At 46.1% G+C, this 26872-nt stretch overlaps 1 protein-coding gene across 1 annotated transcript in view; it reads right to left on the reverse strand.

Moving 5' to 3' along the window:
• CRACR2A (calcium release activated channel regulator 2A) overlaps positions 1 to 26872 on the reverse strand; it is a 77616-nt gene that overhangs the window by 34822 nt on the left and 15922 nt on the right. The window contains exons 5-9 of the mRNA XM_049772481.1: positions 17399 to 17489; positions 13972 to 14067; positions 11104 to 11291; positions 4012 to 4083; positions 2233 to 2278 (exon numbers count right to left, since the gene is read on the reverse strand). Coding sequence (XP_049628438.1) covers positions 2233 to 2278; positions 4012 to 4083; positions 11104 to 11291; positions 13972 to 14067; positions 17399 to 17489 — 493 coding nt within the window. The remainder of the gene's footprint in view (positions 1 to 2232; positions 2279 to 4011; positions 4084 to 11103; positions 11292 to 13971; positions 14068 to 17398; positions 17490 to 26872) is intronic.

The following is a 26872-nucleotide window of genomic DNA, read 5'->3' on the forward strand; positions in this document are numbered from 1 at the left end:
GGTAAGGTGTCTGCCTTGCAAGCGCTAGCCAAGGAAGGACTGCGGTTCGATTCCCCGGCGTCCCATATGGTCTCCCCAAGCCAGGGGCAATTCCTGAGTTCTTAGCCAGGAGTGACCCCTGAGCATCAAACCAAAAAAAAAAAAAAAAAAAAACCAAAAAAAAAAAAACAAATATGCATGGGTGGGCCAGAGTGATAGCACAGTAGGTAGGGTGTTTGCCTTGCATGTGGCCCATCCAGGTTCAATTTCCAGCATCCCATAAGGTCTCCTGAGCACTACCAGAAATGACCTCTGAGTTCAGTAGTCCCTGAGCACCACCAGGTGTACTCCCCCCAAAATACCCCTAAAAACATGAGTGGGCTTAAGCCTCACTCTACGGACACAGAGGGAGGCAACAGAGATAACTTCCCTAGACAACGGCAAAGAAATGGTGGGGGAATGAGATCCTTGAGGAATTGGCTATGGGTAAGCCAGGTGAGAGCTCAGTGAGCTGCTTTCTGCTATGGCCAGAGAAGGTCCAGACCAAAGCCCTCTTCTCCTTCCAGGAGCTGGCCTTTAATCAAAAATCCCTGACATGTGGGGGCTGGAGTGATAGTTTGCCTTGCATGCAGCCAACCTAGGTTCAATCTCTCGCATTCCATTGGGTCCTCCGAGTGCTTTCAGGAATGACGCCTGAGCATAGAGCCTACACACCACCAGGTTAGTAGGTAAGGCACTTGTCTTGTATATAACAGATCAGGTTCAATTCCCAGCACCCTCAATAGATTCCCAGGCCTTGCTAAAAGTGATCCCTAAGCACTGAGACAGGAGTAAGCCCTTAAGAACCATTAGATACAGTCTCCAAACAAATATATATTATTTTAAATATATATTATAAATATAACATAATATATTATATAATAAATTATAATATATAATAAATATTTATAATTCATAAATTATAATATATATTAAAGCATATATATATGTTCTTTTAATAAACCCTAAAATGTGGAGGAAAGACACATTCACTTTATTTTTGGGCTCCTATGGTAAGGATCGCAAAACACAAAATTCAAGATCTTAACAATCAAAAGTTTGTATTCATCAACCTGATCCCTGGTCCCCTTCAGACCTCCAACAAAAGCTCTTGTCTGAAGAGGAAGAATAAGGGCATGTGAATGCCTTGGTTTCACTTAATGCAGGCCCAAAGGGATAATTATATTTTAAAAATAAATATATAGGACTTCCTGTAGCTGGGGAAGAACATGTAGTTACTCTCCATTACATACTAGCTATGAAGAGTGGAGTTAAAAAATTTGACCACTGGGGAGATGACTCAGAGGGCTGGATCCCAGGTGTTCCATGCGGAAGTCCCAGCTCTAATCTCTGGCACTGCATGGCTCCTGAGAACCTTGAGGTGTGAGTCCAGTGGGATATGACTCCCAAATACACAACAAATTGAATGTATAATCAATGGCAAATGGTTAAAGGAATATTTATTCCCTGGGTTCTGTGCCTGTTCAAAAATACTCATATTTTATGGTGAGATGTAAGGTAAAAGGTAAGAACCACATTTTCGGTTTGAAAGATACCTTTATGGGTTTGAAAGATGGCATTTTGTCTGTACCATCTCCCCCAAAATGAATAGCTTCCTACACACTTAAGTGACTTTGCAAACAATGCCTTGTTGGTAGCAGCCTTCTGACATTTTGATCTAACTAAGAAAATCTTGTAGTTGTCAGGATACATTGCGAACTATCCTAACAATGTGAATGAATGAGAGAATAGAAAGCCTGTCTCGAGTACAGGTGTTGGTGGGGTGGGGAGGAGGGAGATTTGGGACATTGGTGGTGGGAATGTAGCACTGGGTGCTCTGTACATGACTGAAATCATACAACTACAATCATATTTGTAATCATGGTGTTTAAATAAAGATAATAAAATAAAAAAAAAAGAAAATCTTGAAGCAAGAATGGTAGTACAGGGGTTAAGGCCCTTGCCTTGCATGTGGCTAACCTGGTTCTATCCTTTATACTTTATATAGTCTTCAAAGCACCAACAGGGGTCACTCTTGAACAGAGGCACTGAGAAATTCTGGGGTGTGGTGCCAAAAATAATGAAAACCTGCACACACACAGGAAGAGCCATCCAGTACCTGAACCCCAAGACATGGTTGAGTGAACCCCATGATTCTGACTACCCCTGGGCACTGCATTTCTTTCTGCTCATGAGGAGACCCTCTCCAGTCACCTGAAAACGGATGTCCTGTTCATCCCGAAGATATTTGTTCCTTTCCCTGTGGATAGAAGGAGAGGTGAATTTAGACACAGCTTGGCATAGAGAGGCTGGGAAAGCCAATGGTGGCAGAACAGGCATGGTGGAGAAGCCCAGGAGGAGGAACACTTTGCTCCTGAGAGCCTGTGGTTGAGGAATGTGCATGAGAATGATCTCAGGGGGACAGACAGAAAGGCCCAGAGACTAAATCCCTCTCTTCCTTCCTCCCTGGCCCCCAAGAAGTACTGGGTAGTTTTTAGAGGGACCTTAGGGTTCCCCAAAGGCAAACAGAAAACTTTGTCTCCTTGCAGGTTTAATTTTTTCTCATTGATTTGTTGTTGTTGGTTTTGGGGCCACCTCTAGGGATGCACAGGACTTATTCCTGGCTCTGTGCTCAGAGATGACTCCTGGCAGGACACTGGAGGCCTTTTGGGACTCCACAAATTGAACCAAGGGTTGATTTAAACATCTTGACCTCTGTGCTATCTTTGTTATGGAAGAGTTTGAGGAGAATGCAAGTAAATAGTGAGGTAGGACTCTAAGTGTAGTGCTCCTCCAGTGAATGGTAGTGACACTGCAGGAAATTCCTGCATTCCTACAGGGTCAGCTGGTTCATTGGGTAAGTTCCCCTGAGTTTTGTAGACAATGAGAGGAAGCCAGTATCCAGCTGAATAGACTTTCACTACATAGCATTAGTATACAGTATATATACTATATAATATTAGAATATAATATTCCATATTATATATTATAGTATATTTTATATACTATTAATGTATAATTCACTTACTAAATACTATTCAAGTAGACTCTTACTAACTACTAAATAAATTCAAGGGCCACCCCACCTCCAATGTGAACAAACACCCAGGCAGGTGCTGGGAGACACTGAGAAGAAGTTTGGCCCAAAGGAGAGGAGCTATAAACTGTAGAGTCAGAGGTCGTGTGTGTGTGTGTGTGTGTGTGTGTGTGTGTGTGTGTGTGTGTGTGTGTGTGTGTGTGTGTGTGTGTGTGTGTGTGTAAATGGTCATCCTCAGCCATCCACCCTGAGCTGGAAATCCAAGGCTTCAGGGGGAAGTGTGGGAAACTGTCCCTTTCACAACCCCCAAAATCGAGGTAGTCTCCTGGGTTAAAATAAATGTAGAGTCCAGAGTATGCCTAGGCCAGAATAGAACAGGACATCGCTAGCACTCTACTCTGTGCCTACTGAATGGCAATGGAAAATACCCCCATCTCTGTCCTGAATGCACCCATTAGTGGCTGTAACCATAGATCAGTGGGAAGATGGGTAGGGCATTTGCCTTGCACTGGCCAAGTTCTTTAGTCAGAGCCACCTTATAGGGTCCTCTGAGCCCCCTAGGCCTAAACCCTGAGCATGGAGACAGGAGGAAGCCTTAAACCCAGCCAGCTGTGTCTTCAAAAAAACAACAAAAACAAGAAAATGCACCCATTAACTTTTAAGGTGTCTATGAACTGTGCTGAATCTACATCAATAGCTACTATGACTCACGAGTTGGGAAGTGATATTGTGTTAAAGAAATGGGCAACCAGGGGCTGGAGTGATAGCATGGTGGTAGGGTGTTTGCCTTGCATACTGCTGACCTGGGACAGACCTGGGTTCCATTCCCAGCCAAGAGCTTGGACAATCCTGGTGTCTCCTTCTCTGCAACTAGCCCTTGGGGTTCAGCAGCAACCAGAGGGAGGATGGGGGTTCTCTAGAAAGCTGGTTTCACAGATGGGGAGGAACACACGCACCTCAGAAAATCCAGCTGCTTCATGAGCCCCGACTTCTCGCGCTGCAGTCTCTCCGTCACTCTGGACACCTCCCTGGGGAGAAGGGAGACCAACTGGAGGTGAGGGCTCTGGGAGGCTTTCCCTGGGGATTTCGTCCTCCCCCAACCCCAACAGCTCCAAATGGGATTGAAGGGATGGAGAGTCACAAAGCAGGGGGCTCAGTGCATCCTGGCAGCCCTTAGCCAGAAGGCAAAATGATGTCCTTTTTATAGAAGGTGACATTGGTCCAGTCTCCACTGATCCTGGTCCTGCCATGGTCCTGCCTGCTGCATCTCACAGCTCCATCCACACATAGTGGGGATTCACTCAAGAGCCTTCTCCAGCCCCAGTTCCCCAGCTGGTTTTGTTTGTTTTTAGTTCTCAGAGAATCTTATCACCTTCCCTGCATATCTGTGCCTAGAAACTTGGAGCATCCCCTGTTGGACATTTGTTTCTTTGATTTAGGATTTCTAATCTCTAGCTATAAATTAGTGATTTCCTGAAACAGCAGGAGGTAGTTGTTTGCATCTCCGTATGAAGGCACTTTTCAGAGCAGCTGTGAGGAAAGGGAGAGAGAAGCTGTGATTCCCATAGAGTTGTGGCTGGAGGGTCACTCAGAGGGTGGCTGGGCAGGGGTTGGTTCCAGAGGGTCTGTATCTATGTGCCCTCTTAGTCCCTCAGACCTGCAGGGGGATAGTCACATAGAGCAGTAAAAGTGAGGAAGAAAGTCAGGAGAGGGCCTGGGGAAAAGGAAGGAAGGAAAAGAGAAGGAAGGAAGGAAGGAAGGAAGGAAGGAAGGAAGGAAGGAAGGAAGGAAGGAAGGAGGAAGGAAGGAAGGAAGGAAGGAAGGAAGGAAGGAAGGAAGGAAGGAAGGAAAGAGGGTGGGAGGGAGGAAAGGAAGGAAGAAAGGAAAGAAGAAAGGGTGAGAAGGAGGGAGGGAAGGAAGAAGAGGGTGGAAGGAAGGGAGGGAAGAAAGGTAGGAAGGAAGAAAAGAGGGTGGGAGGGAAGGAAGGAAAGAAGAAGAGAGGGTGGGAAGGAGGGAGGAAAGAAAGGAAGGAACAAGAGAAGGTGGGAGGAATGGGAGGGAAGAAAAAAGGGAAGGAAGGAAAAGAGATGGTGGGAGGGAGGGAAGGAAAAAGGGAAGGAAAAGAGAGGGTGGAAGGAAGAGAGGGAAGGAAGGAGGGAAGGAAGGAAAAGAGACGGTGGGAGGGAGGGAAGAAAGGGAGGAAAGAAGGAAGAAAGAAAAGAAGGAAAGAGGGAGAGAAGAAAGGAGGGTGGGAAGATTGGATAGATTGAAGCAAGGAATGTAAGAATGGGGAGGGAAGGAAGGGAGTGAGGTAAGAAAGGAAGACAGGAAGGAAGGAGGGAGGGAAGGAAGGAAAGAAGGAAGGAAGGGAGGGAATGGGAGGAAGGAACAGAATGGAAGAAAGGGTAAGAGGAAGGAGAAGGAAGAAAAGCAGGCAGTCAGGAAGAAGTGAGGAAGGATATATTCTCTGTGCTCTGTATCCCACTTAGAAATTTTCAGGGGCCAGTGATAGCACAGTGGGTAGGGCGCTTGCCTTGCAGATGGCTGACCCAGGTTTGATCTGCGGCATTCCCATATGGTTCCGGAATCTGCCAGTAGTGATTTCTGAACACAGAGCCAGGAGTAACCCTGAGCGTCACTGAATGTGACTCAAAAGCAACAACAAAAAAAGAAAATTTCAAACCACCCTCCCAGCTTTAGTACCTAGAGTCTACAGTGGCACATCCACAAACCAGGGCATAACTTTGGCATGGAGATGTGAACGCCCATGACATGAACCTTCACAAGGGGCTCACAGGGCTCAGAAGTGGAGCATATTGGCCAGGTAAGGAAGGACATCCACCTTCTGCTCATGTGACAACCAGGGCCAAGAGGTTGTCTGGGCTGATTTACAATGACCAGCTTCCCCCTTTATAGAATTGATAACAGGTACTGAATCAAATTCTAAATTCGCCTCAATCCCTTTTAAGCAGTCAAACTTCTTCGGTTCCTGCAGAGTTGCAAATCCCTCCCATTTGATAAGCCATTATGTTTCATTTCGACTAAAAGGGTCTCCCTCCCCCAAGTTCTAGCCATGATTCAGCTCTTGTAAATGCCACATCTCTGCCTGTGAGCCCAGATGATCTTACCCCATGTTGGGGGGCCCCAAGCTATATCTAGCCCCTGCCTACATATCACCCATTACAACTCTCTCTCTCTCTCTCTCTCTCTCTCTCTCTCTCTCTCTCTCTCTCTCTCTCTCTCTCTCTTGTTCCATTCTGATGCAAGACTCTGTCTAGTAAGACGTGTCTCTTTGGAAATACACACTTATATTCAGGAATATTCTTCGTGTTAACAAAAGGAAAGGCATTTGAATTGGATGGCACGAGTATTTGACTAAATGAACTTAGCATCCTTCTAACCTAGACCTTTTGAATGTTTCTAACTGGGCAAATAATTGTGAACTGAAAAGGGAAAGGATTTGCTTTCTTGTGTTCTGTTCCAATGATGGGTGAGAGGGATATGGTTCCCGGAATGGAAGGGTTATTTATTGGCTATTTTTAGGGGAGGGATGAGACGAAGTTCTCTCCAAAAAACACATTGTCAAGTGGAAAACATAGAAAAGATGGGACACTGCAGTGAAAAGTGTGTATATTAACACATGCATAGAATATTCTGGAATGATCTTAAGAAACTATGACTAGTGATTTCTGGGTGACAGTCTTCTAGCAGTCATGGGAAAAGGAGATAAACCTACTTTTGGAAGTGTTTCTTCTTTTGTATAAATAAATTGTCTTCTTTTTTGAGGGGAGTCCATACCCAACATTGCTCAGGGGTTACTCCTGGCTCTACTCTAAGAAAGCGCTCTTGGCAGGCTCGGGGGACCACATGGGATGCCGGTATTTGAACTAGCATCCTTCGGCCCCAATAGTCTTCTATCCTTCCATACTATTCATTTATTATTTGATTTTGGGCCACACCCAGTGGTGCTCAAGACTTACCTCTGACTTTGTGCTCGGGCTTACTCCTGGCTTTGTGCTCATGCTCAGGGGACCAGATAGGATGTCAGGGATCAAACATGGATTGGTTGTGTGTAAGGCAATTGCCGTTCCCGCTCTACTGCTCTGTCTCCCCACACTATTAAAGCTCACAAATCTTTCCTCTGAGCCTTCTCTTCCCCAGCATGACTGTTCTCTGATTTCCTCTTATTTTCAAATTTAGGTACCCCTGGAGCATCTTCAGGAAATGGGAACCTTCATTTTGCCACTTCAGAACTAGTCGATAAATGACCAAGTCTGTGTGCAACTTGTAGCATGTTCGCACCCCTTGCCCAGCACTGCAGCAAAGCCCCCAGACACAGAACAGGAAACCCAGACACCCAGAGTGTCCAGGAAACTCTGCTCCTACCCTGGTTACTGGTACTAGGCAGCCCTGTGATTCCAGTCAGGGTTTCCACCACTCTGATCCTTCATTTCTTTGCATATATGATGAAGAGCTGGTGCTGGGGAGAGAACTCAGAGCTGGGGTTGGGGGAGAGGGTTGTACATGCTGCTACCTGTGTTTGGATCCACGACACAGCATGACCCACTTCCCCCCCTTACCTTGTACTGCTAAGGGTGGTCTTGGTAAGCCTCCAGCAGCAAGACAGACTCTACCTGCTTGGGTCGGTCCTTGCACTGAAAAATATTGCTGGGGCTAAAGGGTGGAACCATAATAATTGGTAAGCCTTGTATGAGGCCAATCGGGGTTCAATCCTCAGCATCCATATGGTCCCCTGAGCACCACCAGGAGTGATTCCTGCATGCAGAGCCAGGACTAACCCCTGAGATGGGTGTGACTCCAAAACCAAACATAAATAGGTAAATAAATAGACTGGAGACAATGGAACCACTCGATGGCTTGGAGCCCCAGCAATGAGACAATAAAAGAGAAAAGAAGGAAAGAAAGAGAGAGAGAGAAAGAAAGAAAGAAAGAAAGAAAGAAAGAAAGAAAGAAAGAAAGAAAGAAAGAAAGAAAGAAAGAAAGGAAGGAAGGAAGGAAGGAAGGAAGGAAGGAAGGAAGGAAGGAAGGAAGGAAGGAAGGAAGGAAGGAAGGAAGGAAGGAAGGAAGGAAGGAAGGGAAAGGAAGGAAGGAAGGAAGAAGGAAGAAAGAAAGAAAGAAGGAAGAAAGAAAGAAAGAAAGAAAGAAAGAAAGAAAGAAAGAAAGAAAGAAAGAAAGAAAGAAAGAAAGAAAGAAAGAAAGAAAGAAAGAAAGAAAGAAAGAGAAGGGAGGGAGGGAGGGTGAGTGGGTGGGTGGGTGGGAGGAGGGAGAGAGGGAGGAAAGAAAAAAAGAAGAGAAAAAAGAAAAGGAAAATAGAAAAAATAGAAAAAATAAAAGAAAGATCTCTGGGAGGGTCTTCAACCTCTGAGCACTGCTTGGAGAGTCATTCCCCAGTGAAGAGATCCTATTGGCACTGCTGGGCTGGACTTTTGCTCTGGGGTGTTCGCTCTGAAGCCCTAGACAGGAGCATCCTGAACAGTGGGGAAAGTTCCGGAACCTTATTACCTTCCTTTTCCCTGTCCCCTGCCACTTCCCCAGCATCTTGCTTCCCTCTTTTTCAGTCCCCAGCCTCCTTAGATGGAGTCTCGCTCAGTTCATTAAGATAAGACTTCAGAAAAGATGTTAATCCTCGCGTTGTGATTTGATACCCAGGCCCTGACTGTTTAGTTCCTCCCGTTTCCCATCTAACACCTGTGTCTTTCCAGATTTGCTGCTTTGAAAACTTGATTGGATTTTAAGACCCTGAACACTTAATTCTATTTGTCAAGTTAAATGCCTGGTATGTCATTGACCTGCCTAGCAGTGAGGAGGAACTGATTTTGCTCCCTGATGGAGAAATAAACTTCCCTTCCCCAGGTCACTCAGGTTCCAGCTGTAGAAGATACAAGTTGGGGAAGCGAAAAGATAGTACAGAGGTAGGGCATTTGCCTTGCATGCTGCCAACCGAGGATAAATGGTGGTTTGATTCCTGGCATCCCGTATTGTCCCCCGAGCCTGCCAGGAGGGATTTCTGAGCGCAGAACCAGGAGTAACACCACTGGATATAACCCCAAAACCAAAAAAGAAAAAGAAGAAAAAGATACAAGTTAGGCCTCCTGGTATTGGTACTGGTTTTGGGGGTCACACCCAGGGGTACTCATGGGTACTTCTTGCTTAGTGCTAGTGGGTCCCATATCCTAGTAATCTGGGGCCATGTGATTCTGGGTAGACAGGTTTTGCTTTAAAAAATAAAATAAAATAAAAACACACCAGCCTTTGGGGATGGTTGAAGAAATAGTTCAGTGGGTAGGATACTTGTCTTACATATGACCTACTTGGGTTCAATCCCTGGAACTCTAGATGATCCTCTGAGCCCAGGACCAAAAGTTTAGCTTTGAGAACAGGTAGGTGTGGCCCCCAAATAAACAAACAAAATTAAACTATTTGGGGGTCCTGGGAAATGACTCAAACACATGATTGTATGTGTGATTGTAAGTGCTTTGCAAGTTATAGTACTGGGTTAAATCCCTGGCTTTGCATAACCCTAGAGCACTAAGCCTAAAATCACCTCTGAGCACTGCTGGGTGTGTTCCCAACTAAAATAAATTACATAAAAATAATAGCTTCAAAATAAAATAAAATAAATAATAGCTTCTAGGTACATATATGTATATATGCACTTATATATACATATGTACATACATATGAATGTTACAGAGCTAACTTACTTGGGTGAAACTCCAAGTTGAAATGCATGCCTTCCCTCTCATCCTGGGTGGTTAGTTCCCAAAAAAGCAAACAACACCAAAATGAGCTCAGTAGTAAGAAAATTTGATTTTGACCTATGGATCAGATTTTGCCAGTAAAGCAGCAAACAAGTTTCGGATTTGAACAGGGGCTCTACTGTTGAAAATGTTAAGCATTAGTCGGAGGTATTAGCACTGCTTCCCTCCCATTTCTTTGCGGAGACTTTGCCTTATCTCCCGTATAGCGGCGGACAGGCAACACTGTGCTGCAGAGGAGAGTGTGAATAAATGAATGAGCGAATAAACGAATGATTGAATAAATGAGTTAGTGAATGTGTGAATGAATGAGTAAAGGAGTGAGTGTATGAATGAATGAGTGACTGAGTGAATGAATGAATAAATATGAGCTGCCCACCCCCCAGGTTACATTTGGGGACCTGCTCATTGTTCACAGGAGAGAGCCAGCAGAGGGGTCTGTTTGGCTTTCACCTCTGGGCTCAATTATTTATTTCAATCCTTTGAGCTCAGAGCTTCCTCTTCTGTCCCCCCAGAGCTCTGAGTTTCTACACATCCACAGTGGCCACAGGGAAGAGCAGAATGAGAACAGGTCAGGTTCTAGATATGAAGTGAGGCATGCCTGGAGTTCAGCATGGTGCCTGGCATGGGCTTGCGGGCTCATTCTACATGGGTGAGAGGATAGAAATGCAGACATGCAATGAAAGACAGAAACCAACGGGCAGAAAGGGTGCAAGACATTTGCTTTCTAAACTAAACAAAATCAGATTTAAGGACTCCTTGGTTTCTCCTCAGGGGTGCTTCCAAAGTCAAGCACTTGGCATGAAGGTTACTGGCCCCACCTGGCCCTGAGAAATGGGCTGTGTATGTGCTGAGGAAGGAAAGGCGGTTGGTGGAAAACACTGGTGGAAAAAGAATGCAGAGCTGGAGTGAAGACTTGGGGAACCCCACGGTGACCCACAATCAGAGGTTCCTTCTCCTTCTCCTCCGCTCATTGGGCCTCCAAGTCCCTCAGCTCTGGCAGGCATGAAGGGTAGGTCTGTGGGCCACTTGGCATTTTCTCACCAGCCACCTAGGACAAGGTGCCCAGCGAACTTTTCCAAATGGGGGCTGTCCCATTTCATGCCAAGGTGAACTCAGAGTGCTTTGCTTCAGGATCCCTGAGACCTAGAGGCAGGCTGCAGAGAACTAGGATTCAGGCTTCCACTGTCTGTCTCTAGGTCAGGAGTCGGGGGTCTCTGCGGTGGGGGCGGATGCGGAGCACATGGCCAGGCGGTGCGTTGCACTCACATCTCCTTCTCGAGCTCCAGCTGACAGGTCTCTTGATGCAGGCTTCCCAGCTGCTGCTGGGCCTCTTGCAGTTCTTGCGAAGCCCGTTCCAGCTCCCGGGCCAGCTCCTGGTTGCTGAGTTTCAGTTTGGTGTTTTCTGCACTGGTCGCGTCCTTGTCATTATGCAGGGCTGTGTACTGGCTTTCCAGCTGCAAGGGGTTGGGGTGGGGACAGAGAGCCGTGAGGAGTGAGCCCAATGGCTGGACTGGCTAATCTGACCTGTTCCCTGCCATTGGCAGCCCACCCCTCGCTGCCTACCAGCCTCAGGAAGCTCTTTTTGTCCTACTCCTTATCAGGGTCTCTCCCTAGTCCCCAAGGGATCATGGATGACTCCAGGGAAACTTCACCATCAGATCAGGACAGTGAAAGGCAGAGATAATACAGTGAGTAGGGAATTTGCCTTGCACCCAGCCATCCAGGTTTATTTATTTATCATTTATTTAATTAGTTTTTTTGTGTTTTGGGGCCACACCAGCAGCGCTCAGGCTCTGCACTTACTCTGGCTTGGGGGACCATATGGGATGCTGGGAATCAAACCTGGTCCATCCTGGGTTGGCTGTGTGCAAGGCAAATGCTTTACCACTGTGCTATTTTTCTGGCCCTAGCCACCCAAGTTTAATATGAAACCTCATATAGTCCCCTAAACCCCACTAGGAGTGACCCTTGAGCAAAGAGCCACGAGTAAACCCTTAGTATCACCAGAAGGAAAAACCAGAAGAAAAAATTAAAAAAGACTAGGAGGGAAGAAAAGGTAATGAAAAGGTGTCTGTGCCTTGCATTCCAATCAGGAAAATAATCATTTTGGTCCATTTGGACTAGAGATCTAATCCAAATCCTTTATATTTTCTAAGCCTTTTACTTTTCTTTTTCTTTTTCGGGCCACACCTGTTTGATGCTCAGGGGTTACTCCTGGCTAAGCGCTCAGAAATTGCTCCTGGCTTGGGGGGACCATATGGGACACCGGGGGAATGAACTGCGGTCCTCCCTTGGCTAGCGCTTGCAAGGCAGACACCTTACCTCTAGCGCCACCTTACTGGCCCCAGCCTTTTACTTTTCTTGTTTTTTGGTGGTAGTAAGGTAAGAGTTGGGCCATACCCAGTAGGGCTCAGAGGCTATTCCTGGCTCTATGCTCAGAGATCACTCTTGGTGGTTCTCAGAGGACCACATGGGATGTCTTAAATTAAACTGACATCATCAGGATGCCAGATAAGTGTCCTACCCACTATACTATTTATGTGGCCCCCAAGCCCTTTTCTTTTCCTAGCTCCTAGGCAAACAGCAGTGAAATGTTTCATCAAACTGTCTTCTATGGGAAAAGGACCAGGTTCAGCAGGCAGGGAAGCATGCACTGGAACCTGAGTTCAAATTTTGGTACCACATACCCTACTCCCACAAAAAAAAAAAAAAAATTCCCGGCAGCCTTGAAGACCCCTCAGGCCCTTGAAAGTGGCCCTGGTGATCCCCAGCACTGCAGACCACAGTAGTCTGCATCCCGAAATCTCACATTGAACCCTCTGCTCTAGCTGGACAAATATCCCTTACAGTAACCCCCGAGTCCTCGGAGTTTGGAAACCCTCCCCATCCCTGAACAGAAAAGAAAACAAAATTCCTCTTACCCAGAGTAACCTTCTCTGTGAACCCTGGGAAGTTTTATTTTATCTATGTTTATGTTTATCTATGTTGGGGTTTTATTTCATCTATGTTATGTTTATCTATATTGGGGTTTGGGAGCCACATCTGGCAGTACTCAGGGACTACTCCTGGCTCTGTGCTCAGGGATCACTTATGGCAGGGCTTGGGGTGATGAAGATAGAACCCGGGTCAGTCATGGTTTTATGGCTCTGGCTTCTGGAAAGTTTTAGCGACTAGTCAAACCAGGTCCCTAAACTCACAAAAAATCCTGGCTCCTCACAGGGGTTTCATTTTTTTCATGGCTGTTTAGTGTGGGTTCTACAGTGCCTGGGCCAATCTCACCAGAGGAAGCCTCAGACCCAGGCAAAATGAGGAGAATCAATTCTGACAACAGGGGCCAGGGAGGGGAGGAGGAGCCACAAGAGGGAACTCAGCGAGGCTCAAGAGGCACTTGGGTAATCAGGCAAGCAAGCCGTAATTAAGTCGAGTGACAATCATTCATTGGAGGAATAAATCTAATTGGCAAGAACTCAGCACATTAACGGGGAGCCAGAGGAAAGAGCCAGGAGAAGCCAGGTACCAGGGCTCGGAGGTGGGGGTGGGAGTGGGAAATAGCTGGTGGTTTTCTGAGCTGAAACCATCTTGCTGCAGAAGCAAGAGAAAAAGCAAATCTGGAAGTTGGGGTGTTGGACCTAGCCAAGGAGGTCATTTCTGGCCTGGGAATGGATTATGTACCAGCAGATCTTAATGTGTGGCTGAAAATAGCTCTCCCCATCTCACCGCAACTGTGATTGAGTCTGGCCAGGGCTGGATTCCTTCCAGAACTTTCTCAAAAACTACAGGGTACAGGGAAGTGCAAATGGGGTTCTGATCCACACAGGACTGATCCAGCCTGCCTCCTGGAGGCTTGGGGACCTTAGAAGAGTGCCGGGGGTCTGCACCCAGATCCTACAGAGTGCAGGGAATAGTCACAAATGCAGATGACAGTCTTCACCTGGGCACAGGCCCACATTCAGCTGAAGAGAAAAATCTCATCCAACTTGAGGAACCAGCCCTGTGCAGGAACGGGAGGGGTGAACTATGTGGGTGCCTTGGGGACAACTTTGTGGGTACATCAGAAGAGAACTGTGCATAACTCCAAGCAAGAGGCACACGCTGTCCCAGAAGCTCGGAGACCTCCCCATGCCCAGGACCTACCCTCTTCTGCTTCTGCACCAGCTGCTCCAATTCCTGCTCCTTGGACTGCAGCTTCTGCTCCAGCTCCTGACTGCGGGCCTGGAACCGCTCTGTGTCCTGCCAAGCCAGAAAGAGGGGGCATGTGAGGTTAGGGGCACCCCAGATGAAGATGATTTCTGTCCCCTGGGTCTGCTCAACAGTGGCTGTTGCTCCCTCAAGCTTTCTCCAGAGTGTGACCATGGCTAAGGTACATGCATGGCTCCTTCAAAACAGAAGTGGTGTCCTGCTGGTGGGACTATAGACTGGTCTAGCCTTTTTAGAAAACAAATATGGAAATTCCTCAAAAACACTTAAAAACTGATGAGGTGAGAGCAGTGGCGCAAGCAGTAAGGCATCTGCCTTGCCCGCACTAGCGTAGGACAAACCATGGTTCAATCCCCTGGCGAGCCATATGGTCCCCCAAGCCAGGAGTGATTTCTGAGTGCATTGCCAGGAGTAACCTCTGAGTGTCACCAGGTGTGGCCCAAATAAACCCAGCCAACCAACCAAACAAACAAACAAAACACTAAAACCTGAGCTTTAATATGACCCAGTGATACCAATTATTATCAGGGCTGAGGGCTGGCATGAACTTTATTGTTATTATTATTATTATTATTATTATTATTATTATTATTATTATTATTATTATTATTATTATTATTATTATTTTCGTTTTTGGGTCACACCTGGCTGCATTTAGGGGTTACTCCTGGTTATTCTGCACTCAGAAATTGCTCCTGAAAGGCTTGGGGGACCATATGGGATGTCGGGGTTTGAACTGGGGTTGTTCTGGTTTGGCCATGTACAAAGCAAACACCCTACTGCAGTGCATGACTCCAGCCCTATTATTATTATTTCTAAAGAGTTACAATATCAATTCGTTTTCCTTTTTTTGGTATCCTCTTATTTTTTAATAACCCCATCAAAAACTGGGGGGAAGAGATGAACAGATATTTCCTCAAAGAAGAGATACAGATATCTAAAAGACACATGAGGAGCCAACCCTATGCAGGAACCAGAGGGGTGAACTGTGTGAGTGCCCAGGGGACAACTTTGCGGGTACCCCAGTGGAGAACTGTACATAGCTCCAAGCAAGAGGCACACGCTGTCCCAGAGGTTCAGAGGCCTCTGTTCCACATCATTAATCATCAGGGAGATGCCAAATAAAAACTATAATGAGATATCACTTCACACCATAGACTGGTACATATCAAGAAACACAAAAGCAACTATTGCTGGTGTGGATGTGGGAAGAAAGACACGTTCATTCACTGCTGGTTGGAATTCTGACTTGGGGCAGTCTTTTGGGAAAATAATAAGTACTGTCCTTAAAAACCTAGAAATTGAACTTTCATATAACCCAAAAATACCACTCCTGGGAATATAGCCTAAGGACCCCAAAACATAATGCAGAAAAGACATCATAGGATGTGATCTTAACACACAGCCTGAGATCAATAATAAACAAGGACAATTGTCCCTCTTCAGAGTCAAAAGACCAGGGCTCAGGGCTCAGTTTATGTGTCCCCCAAAGCCTGACCCTTTGCTCTGCAGGTTTGCAGTCAGATAGAGCAAGCCTTAGGGATGTTGTGCATTCTGGCAGTACTGGTCTGCACCCCCTATACACCCGTATTCTTTTCCCTAAGAAAACCTCCTTTTGTGGGGCCGGAGAGTTAGCACAGCGGTGAGGTATTTGCCTTGCTTGCAGAAGGACTGTGGTTTGAATCCCAGCATCCCATATGGTCCCTTGAGCCTGCCAGGGGCGATTTCTGAGCATAGAGCCAGGAGTAGCCCTTGAGTGCCACTGGATGTGACCCAAAAACTAAAAAAAGAAAGAAAAAAAAGAAAAGAAAACCTCCTTTTGTGATGGTGCATACACGATGGTGACTTTGAGGACATGAGATGGCAATGTCCTTACCTGAAGGCATGTGGAAACCCACCTCTATTCTTATAGTCTCAGGGTCCCTATCCCCCCAAATTTATATGCTGATCTCATCCCCAGAACATGGGGTCAGGGGTGAGCTTTAGGGTGAGTAGATCATAAAGGTGGTAGGGCCTTTATAAAGGAGAGTGACCCAGACATCTTACTACTTCTGCCATGAGAGGGTACAAATACACATGAGTGCTGGCACCCTAAAGGAAGCCAACCAGTAACCTCACATGGGTTCATGACCCCCTTTCTATATGTCTAATCTATGGAACTGTCAGAACTGAAAGTTTGGGTTTCATGTTGGGGGTGCACATCTAGTGATGCTCAGGGATGACTCCTGATGGGGATTGAGGGACCATCTGCAGTGTTGGGGATAGAAACAAGGCTGGCTGTGTTCCAGGCAAGCATTTTCTCTGCTGTACTATCTCTCCAGGATGTTTGCTCCAGCATGTACTATCTCTCCAAATGTTTGTTACCTAGAAGCCAATGCAGTTTAGGGTAGTTTTATAATCTGCCCAAACTACCTATAATCCAACACTGTTCCACTATAATCCAGTATGATCCAATACTGAGAACTCAGCCAGTGGAGAATCAGAAAATGGAAGATCTTACTTGGGAGTTGGGTATCATGAATCTGGTCCTCAAAGGACCTGGCTGAGCTTGGCCCAAGACTGCATCTCTACTGCCCAACCACCCAAGACAGATGAAGATGGGAGGCTGAGGAAGTGTCAGATTTGATTCAAGATTTAGAGATATGATAGCTTAACTTTCTCCCAATTTCCTAAGAAGCATAATTTGGGTTTATCTTGGGTCTAAAATGATCTAGACATCAGGTACCAGAAAGATAGTACAGTGGGCACGGTTCTTGCCTTGCATGTGATGACCTGAGTTTGATCCTTTGTATCCTATATTGTTCCCTGAGCCCTGGCAGGAGCCTAAAGCTCAGGAATAAGCCCTGAGCACCGCTGAGTTTGGCCCCCCCAAACCAACACAAAACAAAACAAATATTCTAGATATTAAAGGGGAAAGTATGGAAAGCATAGAACAGATCATAATGAAGGTCTCCTTAAGGAACTCCTGGGGAAGGTGAGAAGGAATGTGTCTACATGGAAGGACTGACTGCATGGTCCAGGGAGCTGCCAATATCCAACTGTGTCATTTATTTATTCATTTGACCCCACAATTGTTTGTTGAGCATCTACCCTAATCCAAGCATAATAAAGATACTTTGGACACTCTTGTTGAAACCAAGCCCTGTTCTTGGAACATTTACCTACTAGTTGAAGGAGAAAGACAAATCCACAGAGATCAAGTCAACCAAAACCCAGGTTCAAAGTAAGAAAAGCCCAGAACAAAAATAACTAAGGCAGAGCAAGAGGCCAAGAATGAGACACTGAGCTCTCAAGGCAGAGCCAAACGTGGGAATGATGTTCTTCAGCCTTTCCCTGAGCACTGAGCCTGGGAGCCGACACTTACTTTCAGGAGAAATTGTTCCTTTTCACTTTTGATTTGCTGCTCCATCTCCTCATAGAGGTGCAGGATTTCTTCATCATAATCTGCAATTTTCCTGCAGAGGCACAAAAAGGAACGGGTTAGGGTCCCAATTCCTGCAATGAAGGGATGTTTGGAAGTGTCAGCTCCATCAGGAAGTCAAAGGCAGGAGGATGGAAGGAAAGGGGTGGCATCTGGGTCAGCCAGCCAAGATAAACAAGACCCAACAGTGTCCACTCTGGTTGCTGGTAGGTGCCAGGGTGCATTTTGTCTCCACCTGCACCCCTTTATCCCCCACAATTGCCTGCTTTGGGTTTGAGTATGGCTATACCAAGCCTCCAGTCCTCTCCGGGATCCATGCCCTTTGTCTATTGATTCTCTTGTACAGACACAACCACTGCACTGCCATTCTCTTCCCTAGAAGGGCTCTTTCTGCCCCCACCCACTTCAATGCTCTCTGACACCCCACAACCAGAAAGGGCTTCTGGTTCTGCTTCTCAGAACATCTCCAAGGACTCCAAGGACTCCAAGGGTCCATATGGCTGATAGCACCCCACCTGGTCCCCAAAAGGACAAGCCACACCTAACCCCATATCGTATCTAGTATGCCCAGATTCCCAGACAGAAGATACAAACAATGGTACATCTTTCTTCCCTCCAGAAACAGAGCCTCCTTTGCCTGCTCCCCTCAATCCAGACAACTGATTGTTCAGGGATTACCCACCAAAGGAATAAAGTCTGAATGAAGTCACCCCCAAACTCTCCCAGAGTCAGAGAGTAGGGTGTTTTTGTTTGCTTTGCAGGCCAGACCCAATGGTGCTTAGGATTCATTCTTGACTCTTTGGTCAGGCATCACTCCTATAGTGACAGTGCTCAGGGGTCACATAGAGGGCTAGGAATCAAAGTGGGTCAGCCGCATGCAAGGCAAGCACTCTACCTGCTGTCTTGTTGTTCCAGCTCCAGTTATTGTGGTTCAGAGCTTCCCTTCCACAAGAACAGAAAATGGGGCAGAAGATATGAGGAAATGAGGGCTGGCTTTGCAGCAGAACCTCAGGGACAGAAAATGAAGACATTGTCAAAGGGCTCTTTTTTAAATTTTTTTTGGGGGGAAGGGCATATCTGGTGGCATTTAGAGGTTACTCCTGGCTCTACTCTCAGAAATAACTCCTGGCAGGCTCAGAGGACCATATAGGATGCCGGGAATCAAACCTGGTCTGTTCCAGGTTGGTCGTGTGCAACGCAAATGCTCTACCTGTTGTGCTATCACTCTAGCCTCAGTCAAAGGGCTCTTATGAGGCAACGAGACAATGTATGCTTCCCAGATATTCAAGCATCTCTTCCTCTGCATGAAGGAACTCAGCTCATGCTACAAGAAGACTTTGCATAGCAATTCCATCTAAGTACTGTTGAACTAATAAAGGAAGAGGAGTGGAACTTAAAGAAAAACTGCTTTGACTGGGAAAGCACTCCTAATTATAGTCATTCATAGAAGATGTTTACCACTTATTCCTAATAACCACACAGGGTATTCATGCCACAGGATCATTAAAAAGGGTTATATTAACTTTGCTTGGAGTTTCATTTGATTAAATTCAGACATCCAGTATTTTTTGCTCATGATGAGGCAAGCAACTTTGCAAACAGCTAAAAAAACAAATAGGGTAGGGTAGGTATCTCCTCTTCCAAGAGCTCAGCAACCAAGATGGAGTCTAGGGCAAAGAGTCTGAGGGGAAATCGAGGCTCTTGAGTCCAAACAGACATGTGTTCAGGCCAGAGAGGGCACAGTGAGTAAGTGCTTGTCTTACATGCAACTGATCCGAGTTTGATCCCTCAAAACCCCAGATTGTGTCCCTGTGTGCTTCCAGGAGTAATTCCTGAGTGCAGAGCTAGGAGTAAGCCCTGACCTCTGCCAAGCATGGCCCAAATATCCCTGCCCCAAAAAATAAAGATTAAAAAAAGAAAAGAGGGAACCAGAGAGATAGCACAGTGATAGGGCATTTGCCTTGCATGCAGCCAACCTGGGACAGACCCGGGTTCTATCCCCGGCATCCCATATGGTCCCTTGAGACTGCCAGGAGTGATTTCTGAGGCAAGAACCAGGAGTAATCTCTGAGCACTGCTGGGTGTGGCCCCCAAACAAACAAAAAATGAATAAAAATAAAGATAAAAAAATGAAAAAACAAAATAACATATATTTGGACCAAACCTTTGGAAAGATTTCTAGATCAAACTGGCCTTTCAGGAGATCATCTGACCATCTCATGACCTGCCAGGGTCACCCCACAGGAGCCCTGGGAATTGTGAATGATCAAGTAGGTGCCTTTCTTCCATTTGGTAAAAGGTGAAAGATTTATGCGATCTAAAGAGAAACCAGAATACTCCTCTCAGACCACTTGGACCATGGTGCTCTTTTTGAACATGGGTCCAAAGACTCTGGGTTTTAGCTCTTTTCTTCACTGTGACCTTGGGCAAGAGAGTTTCTGCCTTTGGGATCCCATCCTGTCTACCCATAGCTTCATTAAAAACACAAAAGAGAGCAGGTGGCAACAGCATCGGGAACTGTAAAATCCCCCCAAAAAAGTGGGGACTGATTTTTTTTTTTATCTTCAGGAGCACCTGAAATGCAGAAGGTCAGAGTGAGATCTTTCTCAGAGGGAAGAGGGGCTTAGCTGCAAGGTAAAAGGCCAGACCAGTCAGAAAGATACAGGACAGGGAGTCCTGTATGACACACCCTTGCCCTCTTGGTTAGGCTCACTCATTAGAAGCACTGAATTGGGGTGTGTGGTGTGGTGGAGTCACTCATCACACTGTCACTATCTTTTTTTTTTTTTTTTTTTGGTTTTTGGGTCACACCCTGCAATACTCAGGGGTTATTCCTGGCTCCAGGCTCAGAAATTGCTCCTGGCAGGCACGGGGGACCACATGGGGCACCGGGATTCGAACCGATGACCTCCTGCATGAAAGGCAAACGCCTTACCTCCATGCTATCTCTCCGGTCCCTACTATCACTATCTTAATAGATCCCAAGTGGCCATCCGATGTCACCAATGACCTTCCAAGGCCCTGTGACATTGAACATGTTCACCTGTAAGATAAAACTAAGTACTTAGCCATTGTGGTTTCTGTTATTTAGTTTTCTGAGAATTGGAAGAGCCTTTTTTTTTTTTTTAAATCAGTTTACTGTATTTTAGTAAGCTTGCACTTTGGATGTGAGCAGAAGCTGGAGAACCAGCAGCTGAAGCCAGAGGGAAGCTCTGCAGTGGAAGAGAGAGGGAGGGATAGATTTTCTAAAATAAGGCTTCTGTGCGCGTGTGGCTGTGACCTTCCAGCCAAGCCACCATATTCTCCAAGGGAAAAGGGGCCCATCTGTATACTCACCATTTCTAAACTCATGTATAGGGTCTAAGGCTCGCGCGCGCGCGCGCGCGCGCGCACACACACACACACACACACACACACACACACACACACACACACGTTCAAACTCTTGTCTCCAAACCCTCATGAGCCCTTTCTCTGAACACTTAGCTTGCGATGTATCCTCACTTGCATTTTGGGTGTGCAATGCTCAGAGTTTATTCTTAACTGTGCTCAGGAATAACCCTGGTGGTACTTGGGGGTGGGGTGGGGAACTGTAAGCAGTTCCAGGAATTGAATAGGGGTCAGCTACATTCAAGTTAAGCATATAGTATATACCCCTGTGCCATTCTCTCCAGATCCCCCTTTGCACAGTTTGTTCCTGATTCACAGTTATCTTTTGGGCTGACACCCCTTTTGGGAAGAGGCTATGAATACACAGATATCTTTAGCAGCTGCTGCCCTTGGGATCACATCGTTAACACAGAAAAAAAAAATCTGTGGAAACCTATGTAAGGCATCAAATACCAAACTCAGAAATCCATGGATTCTCAGAGTCAGGGGAATTAAAGAATTTGAAGGTTGGAAGATGTGACTGATCCCCCCCCCCACCATACACACTTATTCTTCCTGTACCAACCTTATAACCCTAATTTCCCCACCCAAGTACCTAAGTTAGAACAACTCCAGAACAGAGAACTTGCTAGATCTCTCCATCGCTTTGGGTGTGAAGAAAATTCTGAAACTTGGAAATATGCCATTATGTGACCCTATCCCTCCTCTGTATTTGAACCCTTCAACTTCCACTCTCTGCTTGCTGGCCTCACCTGGATGACTTCCTCAAAGCCCTTCACTAACTCGTTTGCTCCTCAACAGGATCTAATGGGCTTTCTCAAGCCGTAAAGTCCTCCTCAAAATGCCCAGGCTGAGAGCCCATTAGTGCAGTTTAGGGCTGCACAATTGCCTCTCTTGTTCCAGATACTGCCAGTCTACTCACAAAACCTTGGTGCCCATTAACTTTCCTTGGCAGTCGCAGCCTGGTGGCTGAGTGCTGAAGGCATAGATCAACCGAGACCTCTACGGCAGTCATCTGTGTGATTGTCTTCTCGCTTAAAGGTGGGGCTAATGAATCACAAGCTCTTCCACCTTGGGCTTCTGTCATTGGCTTTTGGATTTCTGTTGGATTGTGTACTCGTTAGAGCCAATCGATCTTGCCACACTGTCACTATCTTAATGGATCCCAAGTGGTCATCCGATGTCATCAATGACCTTCCAAGGTCCCTTGACATTGAACATGTTCACTCATAAGATAAATCTAAGTAATTGGCCATCGTGGTTTCAGTTATTTAGTTTAATGAGAGTTAGAAGAGCCTTCTAAAAAAATATAAAACTATTTTTTTCAGTTTACCATATTTTAATAAGAGTATATGTACCGGAGAGATGCTTACTCTGGGGACTCAATTAACCTTTCCTTTGTCACCTATAATATGCTCTATTCTCGCCTAACTTCTACAAGAAGAACGAGGATTTTATTGTAGGCAGACAATTCAGATTCATCTTAAATTAAGCTTGTTGATTTCAGGTATATTTTGAGCCTGAAATGTCAAATCTGAGACTAATTTGTCATAGCTCCTAAAAGTATTCCAAAGTGTGTCGGTTAATGAGTCAGAAAGATAGTACAGGAAGTAAAGTTCTACATAGAATCCCCTGCCCACTTCCAGGGGTCACAGAACCAGAAATAACCCCTGAACACCTTTGGTGTAAAAACCCTCCAAACACTCTCACACACAAACCTGTTGCTTCTGATTAGCACTTGACTGTGCTCAGGGCTCATTCCTGACTTTGTGTTCAAGCATAACTCCTGGTGATTTGTTGGGGGGGGGGGGAACCATATATGGTGCCTAGGATCAAATCCAAGTAGGCTACATGCATAAGTATAGGCCTTACTCATTATACTATCTTTCTGGCCCTTGTCATTGTTTTACCAATTTTTTAAGTTTTGATATATATATTAATGCTATATTGTCCAGTGCATAAAGGGTATATGAAGGTTGTTTTCTTGATGAGTGGAGCCTTGAGTCCAAGAATACAAAATAATTCCTTTATCTCCTTTTCAACATGCCGTAGGAACCAGTATTCAAGAAGGCAAGGACAACCATCCATAATGGGAGCCGGAGAGATAGCATGGAGGTAAGGTGTTTGCCTTGCATGCAGAAGGACGGTGGTTCAAATTCAGGCATCCCATATGGTCCTCCAAGCCTGCCAGGAGCAATTTCTGAGTGCTGCTGGGTGTGGCCCCCCAAGAAAAAACCAAAATCTATAATAAAGTTCTCTGAGCTGTTCACTGAGAATAGCTGGGCACTTCTCCCCCCAAAAGTGCATCTTATGGAGCGAATGCCGCCTGGAGCTGAATTCTGAGTGCAGGGGAGGAGAGACAGTCATAATGATTCTTAATATCACTGTGACTGCTATTGCTCACTTAACATAGATGAAATAATATTCTATGATAGTTTATTAAATATTTTAGTACACCATTTGCTTTAAAAAAATTTTTGTGTGTAACTTTGGGTCACACCCAGCAATGCTCAGGAGTTACTTCTGACTCTGTGCTCAGAAATTGTTCCTGGCATCTGGGGCCCTATGGGATGCCGGAAATAGAACCACTGTCCATCCTGGGTCAGCTGCATGCAAGGCAAACACCCTACCACTGTGCTATCTCTCCAGCCCATTACTTTTTCTTTTTTCCTTATCTAAAAACTACGTGCGTCTTATGGCCATGTGCATCTTATAGGGTGAAAAACATGGTATGTTCCTTCAGTCTTTTAGCAGTCAGTCCCCAAACATTCCCTCACCCCAGGGTAGTATTTAGGTAACCACGTCATCCACCACTCTGCATGCCCGGTTTTGATCCACAGGGAAATAGAGATATAGAAGAGAAGGGAACAGAAAGGACCTGAGTTCAGTGACCAGAGTGGACTAAGAAGTGGCAGGATGTCAGAGTAAGTCATCTCTATATCACTGATACCAGCCTTCTTTCCTTCTCTTTCATTGTCATGGCTAGATTGGTCCATTAGCTTCTTCAAGAACCATCTCCTCCAGCACCCACCCTCATGACAGCGATGGTTGATCCCAAGGCAATCCTGCCCACCCACAAGTTAGAGCATCTCTCTCAGTTCAAATCCTGATTCAGACATGTACATGGCTTGCTTATGCTTCCTCCTTGGAGTTAAGATGTTTAGGGGCCAGAGTGATAGCACAGCAATAGAGCATTTGCCTTGCATGCTGATAACCTGGGACAGGCTTAGATTCAATCCCTGGCATCCCATATGGTTTCCTGAGCCTGCCAGGAGCGATTTCTGAGCATAGAGCCAGGAGTAAGCCCTGAGTGCTGTCAGGTGTGGCTCATAAACAAAACAAAACAAAAAAAAAAAAGTTGAGATGTTTGGTCTTTGGAAAATCAAGTGCTTGATGGTTTTTCCAGAGAGGTGGCGAGAATTCAGTGAGAACAGGCAAATGCCTTCCATACTGAGCAGCAAAGACACTGCAAAAGCATAACGAAGAGCAAAGAAACTGCATTGACAGGTTGTTGCCTCTTTTCCTTTCTTTGCTTCAGGGCTTCCTCCTGGCTCTGTGTTCAAGGCTCATTCCTGGCAGTCCGCACCTTCATTGACAAATTACTTTCTTTTCTCTTAGGAAAGAACTTTGATTTATAAAGTTACTGGTAGTTAAGTTGCAGACACAGATCCTTGTGGCACTAATTCCATCTCCAGCATCAAGTTTCCCTTGCCCCAGGGTTCCCAGGTTCCCTCTGCCATCCTCCCCTTCAGCCTGCCACCTTGAAGACACCAGTCTAAGTCTGGCTGCAGTTTGAATCTCTTGGGTTGAATCTGGGGCTTGGATATACAGTAACACCCCACCCCACATTACTGATGGTCCTGAAGGCCTTGCTCCTATCCCCCTCTTGTTTTCCTTTCTCATATTCTCTCTCTCTCTCTCTTTCTCTCTCTCTCTCTCTCCACATACAGAGATGATCAGGACTTACTCCTAGCTATGTACTCTGGGATCACTCCTGGTAAGGCTCTGGAGATCAGACGGAATGACAGAGATCAAATCCAGGTCAGCTGCTTGCAAAACTAATACCCTACTGCTCTACCACCCACTCTTCTTTCGATTTCTTTCCTTCATCTCCATAGACTCTGGGGTTAAGGGTGATCTAGGCATCTCCCCATTACTACCTTGCATTCCCTTATTCAATTATTCTTTTCGTTTGTTTTTTTATTTTTGGTTTATTAGGTTTTTTGTTTGTTTGTTTTGGGGCCACACCCAATGGCGCTCTGGGGTTACTCCTGACTTTGCTCTCAGAAATCGCTCCTGGTTCAAGGGACCATATAGGATGCCAAGGACCAAACCCAGATCTGTCCTGGGTCAGCTGCAATGCGAGGGAAATGTCCAACCACAGTGCTACCACTCTGACCCTTGTTCAATTATTCTCTATACTACTGACAAATTTTTACTAAAGTTAGCACTCTGATTCCCCAGAGGTCTGTGTGGGCTCCTGGTTAGAGCTGTTATTCTATAATTCCGCTCAATTTTTGCCAAGGGACAGAAGAAAGTCCTACAGTAGCTCCATGTTTGTAAAAGGAAGACAGGCTTAGGAAGGGTAAGTTTTAAAGGATGGGAGTCACAGAAGACACAACCCAGGTGGCTTTGCAGAGAAGCCTCAGCAAGAAAAGGGATTCTCAGCATCAACCCCAAGAAACATCCATTAAGCTTTTCATACTGCAGCTCTTGGCCTACAATCATTTCCGGAGTGATGGTACAGCTACTAATGCACTTGCCTTGCACGCAGCTGACCCAGGCTCCATTCCTGGCATTCCATATGATCCCCCAAGCACCACTAGGATTGATTCCTGAGTGCAGAGCCAAGAGTAACCCCTGAACATTGGTGGTGTGCCCCCCCAAACAAATAAACAAACAAAAAACCCAAACATAACAGAATGCTTCCTGCACACTAGAGAGCCAGCCTAGATGGGCAAACACTAGAAGCACTGCTAGAGAGAGAGAGAGAGAGAGAGAGAGAGAGACAGAGACAGAGACAGAGACAGAGACAGAGACAGAGACAGAGACAGAGACAGAGACAGAGACAGAGACAGACACACACAGAGAGAGGCAGGGAGGAAAGCAGAGAAGAAAACATCCCCTCCCTGCAGTCTCTCTGGGCTCTGTAGATGGTGGTGAGCCAGAGGCAAGTTGCAGAGACAACAGTTCAGAAGAGGTGAGCGTAGAAACATGTCCCTTTTGAGTGTCCCTCCAAGCCAGAAAGACAAGGTATACATGCCATCATGTGCCTGGCCTGGATCAATGCTGGCACCAACTTCTGCTCGTCGGCCTGTCTGCAGCCCAACTGGCTCTGAGGCATAAGTGTGGGGCTAGCATTTCTGAGTAAAAATGTCAGGCAGGGGAGCCCCAGGGCAGAGCTGAAGTCTGCAGCTGTCCTCCACTGGTATAGCATGCAGCAGTGTCCAGAGACCAGGGGAGGAAGTGGGTGGAATCGCTGGCCCTGTCTGGGGGAGAGGTTGTGGGGCCCATCACGGGGCTGACTACTGGGGCCACATGGATCATCAGCCCATGATGAAGCTGGATGGCTCCTTTTCTTCCTCATCCTCTGATTCAGAGGCCTTTTTAGAGCTCTGCATGGTACTGCCTGGGATCCCTCTCTTGTTTTTTGTTTTGTTTGTTTTGTTTTTATCTGCTCCAATTTCTTCTTCTTTGCCAGCAATTTCTCCTCCTTTAACTGTTGCAAGGTGAGACTGAGGAGACAGATGTCTCCGCTAGGGCAGACACCACTTGCCCTACAGGGGGCTCATTACATGTGTGTACGTGAGCATGCTCATACGTGGATGTCATCAGACGGTGGAAGGGAGAAGTGAGGGGGAAGGAGGAGGAGAGCAAACAGTCATGCTGGGTAAATAGGAGTCTCAGGACCTTTCCAGCGGGATCTGCGGGAAGCTGGGAGGTGAGATGTAGTTAGCAATAACTTACCCTGCCAGCCTCCCAGGGGGACCGTGAAAACTAATTAACCTTCACAAAGTACTTTTGCTC

The sequence above is a fragment of the Suncus etruscus genome, chromosome 4, assembly GCF_024139225.1.
Source record: "Suncus etruscus isolate mSunEtr1 chromosome 4, mSunEtr1.pri.cur, whole genome shotgun sequence".
In the NCBI taxonomy this organism is placed as follows: domain Eukaryota; kingdom Metazoa; phylum Chordata; class Mammalia; order Eulipotyphla; family Soricidae; genus Suncus; species Suncus etruscus.